Here is an 11,576-nt window from a genome sequence, read left to right as displayed (position 1 = left end):
TGGACAGAGAAAGTACCTGAAATTGGTGACACAAACAGAGCGAATCCCAGCATCAGCTGCAGCTCTACAAGCAACTGGAACGACATCTGACACCTACACTTAAGCAGATTTTAGAGAAAAGCAGATAAATAAAGCTAATTGCCAAATCATTATAGAGAAAGATAAAAACAGGGAAACAGAGGATAATTTAGATTTTGTTATAATTACATTCTCCATGACTCTCTCTGTTGCAATCCAAGGAAAAGTACGGAAATTTAATGTCTAAAATCAAAAAGGAAGTATCAAAACAGTACTGCATTTTAATTGAAATGGCACCAAAAGGACAAATTTTTACCACTAAATCAGCCTTGATGGATTTAAGCCACTCTACTTCCGTCGCCAAAATAGTGTCACGAGGTACAACAGCTGTCTCCGAATACTAAACCAAATTGGTATAACATAAACTGTCGATGAGGAGCAAAAAACAAATGACATGTGCTCCAACACATATGCAACGTAAATTGGTGATCACGTTACCTTCTCCAAAGATGCAAGACGATCAACTGTCAAGGCATCTGCTTGAACTGCTCCACAATCCAAGAGCACCTATAATTGCAGACAGACAATTCAACTGTTACATTAGAATTATATACTCTTCAAGAATTTCACAACTATATCGTGAAAAATGCCAAAGGCAAGAGCAAACGGACCTTGCGAAGGAAAAGGCGAGGAGACTCTATCTCTGTTGTGAAAACATAATCCGGTGCACCAGTGACCACATGAACATCGTGCCCGGCAAGAATCAGGTGCCGAGCAACCTAAGCAAACATCAAAAGCAACTGCAATCGATCACAATATAGTACAGAGAGAATTGGGATATCAACTCCCAAAAACTTGGGAATTTTCACACGAGAATCAAACAAACAGAGGGAGATAGAGATGGACCTCGACAACCCGGGTGGCATGACCAAACCCATGGCCGGTAACATAGTAGGCGAAGATCAACGGACGCTTTATCAGGTGTTCTTCCCCCATCTCTGCTTACAAGAAAAACGGAGAATTCTCCTCTACTGGGGTCTGATAAAGATTCAAGAAACGGGGAATGGGGGAGTTGAGAGTGATGGGCTCCGACGACAATTGGTTAATTTGTTGAGATTAAGTTGAAGTAATACTGGTTTGAAGGTGTGCTGGTTCTGACGTCAGATTAAGGTGTCACTCCTTATCTTTGGCTTGTTTGTCTCGAGGAATTTGATGTTTCGAGGGAGTTGATGATGATGATGATGATGGAGTGATGATTGCGTATCACACCAGGATTCTGACATTTTCTCTTTCCATCTTTCTTGCTGAATTATCTTCAGAGTTGCAGCATTAGTTCTAATTAAGCTCGATGATCACATGCTCCTCTTGCTCACTGTGGACTGAATTTTTGTTGGGTTTTTCCCCTAGGTTGGGATCCACATGCTCATTTTATGTCCATCTTGCTAAATTTTAAATCGAATTGAATTTGTGAGTATTTGAAATAATTATATTTATGATAAAATTTATATACAATTCAAGAACACATAATAAATATGTTGTATTTATTCTATAATTAATTTAATTCATCAAACTTGTATTAGCTAAGAAGTTTTCGTCCATCTTCACTAAATTTGTTTCTCAATATTTCTTTTTTTAATTTGATTTTTTTATGTATAATTTTCTCCTATTAGTTAAAATTATGGATAAGTTGATGGATATGATATAAGCTGAAAAGACAATAAAGAGTATACACTTTTTGATAATTTACATGAATACCCTTATGCATGCCATCTTTATGCACCTCCTGCCACATGTTTTTGGCTCCCCCAATTTCGTCATCACCTTTTGTGTTAATTTTGAAGTTTTAGAGTTTTTTTCAGGTTATATACATTTTGCACCTTAAAATCTGTAATTGTATTCATACCTAAACTAACAAAGATAATTAGAATTTCATAATAAAATAATTTAACATTAATAGAATAAAAATACTGTCTTTACTTACTTTCATACCTTTTATTTCGCTCCCCAAATATATTGTGTCATAAAAAATCCCGCAAACTTTTTTACATTTTAATCTTTTTATTTAAGAAATAATGTTTAACGATCTAAATATTTTTTTAAAAATCATATTACAAAGACATGTATGGTGAGGCTGTTTCTGTTAATTTAGTTAATATTAAGGACAAATAGGTAAATAACTCGGAGTTCGAATTTTGTCCCGGGCTTGTAGTAAAGAAAATAAACATGTCGCTGATCTATATTGAGCTGACTATCCGACCCAATTTTAGTAAGTAAAGAGGACCCAGCAAAAGGGGGCCATTAATTGATCAATTGGGCCTAACGGGACTTACATTTGGGCTTACGAATATTTAATGCAGCCCTAACAACTTGCAAAAGATATTTTGTCCTTTCTTCTGACTTTTATTTGCTCTTTTCAGGTTTTTGAAGATATAAAAAAGAGCAACTCTCGAGATTTAGTATAATTACGTGTCTCTCTTTGTTATTTGGGAACTTACGTATATTCTTTAATATTTAATAAAATTATATAAATCTTAGATAAAGACTTTTTATTACCAACTTTGCCTTTTAATATGTTATTTTCTCTTTTAAGAAAAAATTAATTTTTTTTTAAAAGAACGGACAAGATGTCTCACCCATTTTTACACTTTGTTATCTAAACTTTTTTTGTGTCAATGTACCATCTCCACTTTACGAAATTTACATCAAACCATATTTTTTTTTCACGATAATAAGATGTAAATCACTTTTTTCACTTTGGTTTTTTCTTTACTTGTGAAAATTTACACGCCAGCTTAAATGAATATACCCAAATTATAATAATTTAATAATAAAATATATAATACACTTCAAATTATAATAATTGAATAATAAAATATATAATAAAAATTATTAATTTTAATTTTTTTACACTTTAAAAAATATTTGAATTTCGATTAGTTATTGTAGAATTTTTGTCATGCTTTCACAACTTTTTTAAGAAAATTAAAACCTTTGTTTTTTTATTAAATAATTATTATTGAATGTCTATTTTGAACTTCTATTTCATAAGAATGTAGGGGGGAGGGGGGAAGAAACTATTCGACAAGAATTATTATTTCAAAAATTGTATTTCAATAAATATTGAGAGATTTTTCTTATTTTCTATCTTTTGTGACTACTCACGAGCTGCAACAATATTAAAATGAAAATAACTTAAAATATGAAATATTTAATGGTTTTTTCACATTTAATCGTAATTTGTAATTCCTTCAACCAAACAATATATTATATTATGACATCGGATTTCATACATATAATACATCAAATCAAATATTATGTAATGGATGGTGAGATTAATTATTGTTTTATTTTTCCTTTCATCCAATTCCATTGCATAATTCTATCACACAAATCAAACGAACCAAAGTGCTGTTTTTATACATACATTACTTAAAAGAAAAGTGAAAAAATGAACTGACAGAATAACAGAAATTCTATCATGGAACGAAATTGGTGTAGTCGAATATACCACTCAACTGATCAGAGTCGGGGAACGGAAACTAGGGCATAGGTGACCAGCATGGTGAAGGATAACAAGGCAGATAGCACCACGCTGATATATGCATACCGTTGATGCCGTGCGGTCGCGAAAGCCTTAGCTAAGCGCTGCTGAGCGCCGCTGCTGCCGGAATTCAGTTTCCTACCATTTTGGATTGAGAATATCTTCCGGTACGTGCTCTGCTGCTCCAGGAAGATGAGATCTTGCTGCTGTCTATAACTCAACAAGTCGTTGACGGTGGAGATGAGCGTCAGCCAGAAGGAAACTGAAACGAAACCGGAAAGGCCGATGGCAATCGGTCGCGTTCCTATCAACGCGGCGGAGGGGATAATTGCTTGAGCATACATGATTCCTTGGAAGATCACGTACAGTCCCGCCAATTGAGCAGCCCAAGCTTTCAACCTCTGGAATTCTCGTTCCTGATTTTCAATCGAGGACCTCAACTCCTCGAACTTCACGTTCAGGTCCTCCAATGATTCCGAATCCATCAATAGCTAGCTCAACTCCAGGTACGTAATCTCTGCTTCACAAATAACTTGTATACAAATAGTGATCAAATCATAGCGATCTCCAACAGAATGATTGTCCTAGCAGTTCTTGACAAGAAATGTTGCGATCTCATCACTGTTCAGACGACTAATTAAAACGCGTCATCTCTGTGCATACGCCAACCATATACAGTATTATATATATTATAAAATGTCTAGTCCATTGATTGAGCATACTTTTACTCTAAAACAACGGTATTTTTTAAGCAACGATTTTCCTAATCTTTACCTAATTGCTGACATGATTATCAAATACTCATCAATCTTTTTTGCTTTTTAATAATAGAACTGCTTTAGAAGTCAACAAACACAGAGTCACACACTAATTATATATAAGTTTTTTTTTTTTTTTCTGTATAATTTATGTGCGCAGTTTTTGTATGGGCACGAAATTTCGTCATATTGATTGATTGTTTCAATAAATTAAAGTGCATTATAGTGATCATGTATGAAAAGGATGACAAATATATAATAAGTTAAAATTTAATTTCTTGTGGGGGCTATTAATTTGGTAGTTTAATTTCTTAATTTGGATTTTATATATGTATATGTATATATATATATTAGAGAAATTTATACTTTTTAGTCTTACACATAGCATGTATTGTATTTTGGGTCTTACAATTTACGGATTTAGAATATTTAGTTCGATAAAATCGTATATATCATCTCTTAATTCATCGGCGAGTAATCAAGCAATTTAGTAGTTGCACCTAACGCGAGTTTTTTCATTACTAATGCAAACTTTAATATTAAACACAACAAATGCGTTCATGCAAATTAAAGAATGACTATCCATGTAAGTATGACTGAAGTGTGCGATTAATTAATGAAGCTGAAATTAAGTTTCAATTTCTGAATTTAAATCGAAGTTTTTGTAATTTAATTTAATATATCTATTACGTGCAAACAAATACCTTTTTAAACCTTGTATATGTTGTAGGTCTTTAATTATTATGTTAGAACAAATATATACTACTTTTTAAATCTATTTATCTTGAGTGGATTTGGTGATTAATACAAGTATTTAAGAGTTTTTTTTTGTAAATATTGAATAATAAAGATAACAGAAAATAAAATAAGAATAAAAGGGAAAATGACAGATTTAGTTCCGTAGGATAAGGTAGTTCTCACTTTCGGTCTCTTACTTTTGGGGGTCAACAGTTTTAGTCCTTAGTTTTATGAAATTGACACATTTAGTCCCATTTCATCTCTAAATGGCATGATAACACCCAGCTCACCCAAAATGGTATCAGAGCCCAAGTTTATTAAAAAAATATATAATAATATTATATTTTGATATTATTTGTCTACTAATGGATGAGACTTTTCAAGAAAATAGAACCGAATGAAAGTTCAAGTTACTCTGAAAACAAGGAATATTTTCAAATTTTGGAAATACAAAAAAGAGAATTTCTCATGAAAATTCTTGACAAGTGTGACAACGGTCCCAAGAGGATTGATCCAAAACTTCTCACGCCGGAAGAAAAACAAGAGTGGCTGAGAAATTTTGAAGTTCGACAAGTACTACCAGAAAATGCAGTGAGACGTCTACACTCCACTGAAAGTCCATGGTAGAATTCCAGCCAGGAGAAACGAAACGGGTAAATTCCTACATAATTTCAGTTCTAAAAATTATGATTGATTGGAAAGAACTCGAGCCAGATACATCAAAGATCTCTCAAGATTTGAGGGAGATACAAAAGACGGTTCAAGACTATGGACATAGGTTAATACATATAACTATAAAAAAATAGAATTTTTGAGCCAAAAGGTGGACGAGACCCTTAAGATCCTTCTCGATCTACACAAGGGTCTTACGTGTCTGAAGACAGAAATTACAGATCTGAAGAGAAACCAAAGGGAGAGCCCTGAGACATCTAAATCCAGATAGGAGCGAATCAAGAACGCCCTCGAAACAGTATCTCTTTTACACTAGAAGGGGAAGGCTACAGAGATTCCAAAGCGAAAGTTAAGAGAAGATCTGATTATTGCATCTATCATATCTATAAAATAATGAAGGTAACGAGAGCGGATCTATCAGTTCTACAAGAATTGGCGGAATTCTTTTCCCAACACGGGATCGTGGATTTAGTCAATATCCAAATAAATGAGATCACTCCAGCACTACCACCGCTGGAGGGAAGTACATGTTCTAATGATCCTCTACAGGATCAATCGATTAGAGAAAGTGCGGATTTCCATACTAATGCCACTCCAACGTTTGTGGCGACCAGGCTAAAGGAAAATCCAGTAAGAAATCCAAAAAGAGTGCTGGAGAATACACATTGGACGAGAATCATGCTCAAGCCCTTACATCCATATGGCGCTATACTGAACCTGGATATTATCGATTTTCAAAATATTGAAAAATTGATAGACGAATGGGTTGCAGCAACCAAAATAGCAGCAACTACCCTAGATCTCGACAAAAAAAATTTCATAACGCTTGTGAAGTTGAGCTTGGAGGGATCGTGAAGATCAGATGGGATAATATCCCAGAAGATACCAAAGCCAACATCCTTGCCGGAGACTCGAAAGGAGCGATAGCAAACCGGTTAAGAAGGCTTATCAAGATACACTTCATCGGAGATGGATACTTCGAATGAAGTAGAGTAGAAAAGGCTAGAGAATATGCACAAGCTCTCTTCAGTCTTGAACTAAGGAGTATTTGCTCAGTAGATGAATACATCTATTGGTTTCGTAAGTACTTCTTCCAGAGTGGAGTAGCAATAGAAGTAGTAGCTCCAATGTTCTTCGCAAAGATATGCAGTCCATGGAGGGAAATGTTGATCCAGTCATACAAAGTACCTGAAGGATAGCTGGATTCGGTGGCACGAATAATGTCTTTCCTTAATGACAAACTCAAGAATTGATTTTATTAAGCATCCATATAGAAGAACATGAAAAGACTGAGAGGAAAAATTAAACGAACTCCTCTGTGTTGCGATAACAATGATTTTTCAACCATCATAAGAGAGCCAAGCGAGCCAAGGAAGAAGAGGAAGCAAAATAGTGACTCTCACCCTAGTAGTTCCAGAAGAACCTTTTCCCGGTGAAGATCATGGTAGTCCAAGTCCAAAGCCAGAACATACAAATCTGGACAGAGAATAGGACCAACAAGGGCTTCATCTCAAGGATCTAGACGAATAGATGCAAGATCCACCGAAAGAACCCCTACAAGAAGAACTTTCAGAGGGGCCCATACCCGAGCCAATGAAAGTTTCAAAGACTCTAATTGCTGGACTTGAGGAGGAAAAGGACATATATCTCTCGACTTCCCACAAAAATGTGGTGAAGTGAGAAAATTTGAAGCCACGGATGATATCCTAGATGCAGTTTACTATGGCGATTTGGTACCCATATACTAATTCGAAGATCTTCCTTCAGACGAAAGCGCCTATGAGGAGGAAATAGAGACTGATTCAGATGGATCTTCAACCGAGTCAGAATAATTACAATGAGGGACATAGGCTTCAAACGTTCGAAAGTCTATCAGGATTCTTTTTCAGAATGATAGTGTCAAATAAAATTATGGAAAGAATCATGCGACAACATTCCAACCTCAGCCCATACGATGGATTTAAAATTGGAGGAATTGGGAAAGTCCTGAACTAGATAGGACTAAACCAAAGGAAACATCACATAATCTACAAAGTAAGCTCAGGTGAGATTGCTATACCTATGGAACTTACTGGTAATGTGATGGAGATGCAATTAATTCCTAAAGAAGAAATTCTTGAAGAATTAAGTAAGCTTAGAGAAGAAGTAACTGTTACTATGAAATGGATCCCACATAGGGACTATTGAAGTAGTAATAAAAACGACTTTTAAGGAAGGAATTGATTCGGAAATACATTTATCGATAATGGATAGAAGAATCAATAACTTAAGAGATGGTTGTCTTGGAACAATGATAGAAAATTTATATGTAGGAAAATTGATGTTTGACATTCATCCTATGATTGCATACAACTTAGCGGACCAAGATTTCAGTAGAGTTTTAATCCTTTATCAAGATTTTAAAAGAAAAGATCTAATGAAAGAGGGAAATAGACCGTATTCTATAACCTATAGAATTGCATATACCTTTTCCAATACGCATAATTCAGATTTGTTTCTTAGGAAAGAGTATATTGAGATTCCTAAAATTTTCAAGGAGTTCGCCAAGGTCATGACACTAGATCCAATTATGATACCTAGAATAGGTGATGTTGATATCATCATAAAAGATCACCTAGGTTTAGATAGAACACTTAGCTCTAGAACTGAGTTTAGTAGTCGGATGTCCTTTTCGGAAGATAGGATTACATGCTATAAAGGAAAGGAGAAAGAGTTATTAAAAGCTTTAACTCCCTAAAAGATTAGGGTAGATAATGTAAAACTTAGATGTACTGAAGGATGGAAAGAAATACAAGTTAAATTTAACATCACTAAGAAAGAAATTTTTTCCCTTGTGATGACATATATCATTTGCAACAACCTGTTGTTGGAAAATATGAAGGCATGTTAGAAATAGCAGGTCATGTGTTGCAGGACGAGAAAATGGGAGTATGACTTTGGGGTTAAGTTTCCTCGAAAATCATAAACCATGGGGAAGAAAAGGTAACAGAATGAAATTCAGTCTTGATGGTGTTACCATAAGGATTGACATATACATATATGTTGGTATGTTTTATGATCAATATAAGACAAAATATTTCGCAGCTTATATTGATTCAGGACCAGGAATTTGCACGGCAAAACCTGGAGTTTTTCCTAAAGAAGCAAGGGAAACCCTACCCATTATTGCAGGAAGGGATTTTTCACAAAAAATCCTGATACTTAATAAGGGGGTACAAGAAGCAAAGATCATGATCGAAGGAGCATTCGGATCACCCTGGTTTAGGGTAAAAACACCTTCTATTTACTTTCATGATACAGGGACCGATATCTTGCTAGGTAACAATTTCATCCAAATATTTGCAAGATATATACAGGATAATCAAAAGAATATGTTATCTTTACTACTAACTGTGGTAGTGAGATACAGGTGTTGCGAAGAGAAAAGGCATTTAACAGATAATGCCAATAAATTTTCGCAGCAAACATGGTGATTTTGATGCCAGATTAACTCATCCAAAAATATCGGATAAGAGAAAATTTGGTAAGGTTCTTTTGTCGTTCAGGCAACAAGGAATCATAGACAACGATAGCTTCTATAATGAATCCGAAGAAAAAATTATGAACCTTAAAGAAGCACTACTGGAAATGAAGTCGCTAGATATTTGCAAGGAAAGCAAGCTTTCTTTTGAGAATGTCAATAGGCTCATCCAGAGCAATTTCAATGAAAACCCTCTTGCATGGTGGGATAGGAACAAGATCGAAGCTACTCTAAAGCTCAAGAAAGAATGCAAGTATGAGTACGTTTGATACAAACCTATCCAGATGAACATGGAAGAGAAGAAAGATATGCAGATGATCATCAAAGAGCATACTAGTCTTGGACTCATCGAACCTGGAATCTCTACCTACAGCAGCCCTGGATTTCTGGTAAGAAACCATGGCGAGATTAAGAGAGGTAAACCCAGGTTGGTAATTAACTATCAAGGCATCAACAAGATATTAGAGTTTGATGGTTATTACATTCCTAGTAGAGAACACTTAATTGATTGCATTAAAGGAGCAAAAGTGTTTTCTAAATTCGATTGCAAATATGATTTTTATCAGATTAAGATGGAAAGTGAATCAAAGAAATTTACTGCATTCTCCAAACCACATGGACAATATATCTGGAATGTGCTTCCAATGGGTTTAGCTAACGCACCCCAGATATTCCAAAGAAAAATGGATAATCTTTTTAAAGATTACTTAGAATTCATGTTTGTCTATATTGACGACATATTAATTGTATCAAAAAATATGAAGGAACATATAAACATCTTGAAATATTTTCTGATGCATGATATAGAGAAGATTTAGTACTTTCTGAAAAGAAAGCTACTATTGCAATCAATAAGATTGAATTTTTAGGAATCCCTATTGACGAAACAAGAATTGAGTTGTAGGACCATATTGTGGAAAAAATCCGCAATTTTCCAAATGTACTCAAAGACAAGAAGCAATTGCAAAGCTTCTCGGGAGTTGTTAATTTTTCAGGAATCTTCATTAAGGATCTCGCAAGATACAGAAAGGATTTCCGACCACTTTTGAAAGAAACGGAGAGTTCAAAGTGGAAATGGGGAGAAATCCACACCAAAAGGGTTCGTGAGCTGAAACAAGTTTGCAGTAACCTCCCAAAGTTTGCTATACCACAAGACGGGAATGAATTGGTAATCTACACAGACACAAATGATTATAGATGGGCAGCAGTGCTGATGAAGAAGACAACTACAGGGGAAGAACCTTGTAGATATATAGGAGGGTTGTTCTCAGAACAACAAGCCAAAGTTTGGCACATTAATGAGAAAAAATTCTTTGCGGTTTGGAAGGCTTTCAAAAAATGACCTTTGTTTTTACTTGCTAAAAGAATTCACTTTAAAAGTTGATAATACTAATGTCAAGGCTTTCTTAAAAAATAAATTAGAATAAAAAATAGAGAAAGCTCGTATTATCTTATGACAAGCTGAATGCCAATATTATTGTTATAATATTGTTGAAAACATTATTGCAGATTTCCTGACGAGAGATGTAGGCATCTGAAGTAATCTCCATCATGTTGAGACTCAAGCACCTCCGAAAAAACCTCGAGGAGCTTGACAGAAAGTTTGGACAGCTAGTGATTAATGCCCAAGTTGCCGGACAAATCCAAAGAGCTGATTTAGACACTGTCCAGATCGCAATAAGGAGTTCCTTATTAGCATCCACCTCGCTATCGAATGACTTATGAGAACCAATTCAGAAGGCGTCACCTTCGTGGATGACTCACGAGTTGAGGGAACCTAAAATATGTAAAGAGTACAGGGCTCTAGACCTGTAGCGTCGGATTCAAGTACCGATTGCATAAGGCCATCACCAGAATCTAGTGAAACGACAACAATTAAATCACAGGAAGTGCAAACTCCTGTAGGTTCAAGTCAACCCAACACCTCTTGGGTTAAAGAGGGAGAGATTAGTCTTAGGCCAATGACAGACACCTCTAAGACTAATACTAGCGAATTAATATCTTCTTCTGCTTGGCAGGATTATCAGCGCATGTGGGAAAAATTAATTTCCCTCAAAGAAGTGAACTCAGGCAAGACCATTATCGAAATGTCCGAAAAATATAACAGAGTTTGGATGTTAGAAGGGTCTAAACTAGAAGACGTTCGAGAATGGTATGATTTTGGAGCTAGTTCATACTATGTCACCCAATTTTCCGAAAATCTCAAAACTTCCAGAATGGATAAGTGGGGGCGGTCTTTGATTCATGGCAAAACAACCTCCATCTGAAAAGAGGCGACTTTCTGGAGATAAAATTCATTTCAGTAGCTCCAGGAACTGCAGGAAATGGG

The 11,576-nt window shown here is 35.2% G+C and overlaps 1 protein-coding gene across 1 annotated transcript in view; it reads right to left on the bottom strand.

The window, feature by feature from the left end:
- Window positions 1–1,413, bottom strand: part of LOC105164954 (L-arabinokinase) — an 8,925-nt gene extending 7,512 nt beyond the window's left edge. The window contains exons 1-5 of the mRNA XM_011083804.2: window positions 925–1,413; window positions 690–797; window positions 517–585; window positions 335–418; window positions 17–93 (exon numbers count right to left, since the gene is read on the bottom strand). Of these exons, the coding sequence (XP_011082106.1) occupies window positions 17–93; window positions 335–418; window positions 517–585; window positions 690–797; window positions 925–1,014 (428 nt within the window). The 5' untranslated portion in view covers window positions 1,015–1,413. The remainder of the gene's footprint in view (window positions 1–16; window positions 94–334; window positions 419–516; window positions 586–689; window positions 798–924) is intronic.

This window comes from Sesamum indicum, linkage group LG6 (assembly GCF_000512975.1).
Source record: "Sesamum indicum cultivar Zhongzhi No. 13 linkage group LG6, S_indicum_v1.0, whole genome shotgun sequence".
Lineage (NCBI taxonomy): Eukaryota > Viridiplantae > Streptophyta > Magnoliopsida > Lamiales > Pedaliaceae > Sesamum > Sesamum indicum.
This window is presented reverse-complemented; position numbering and strand designations above follow the sequence as displayed.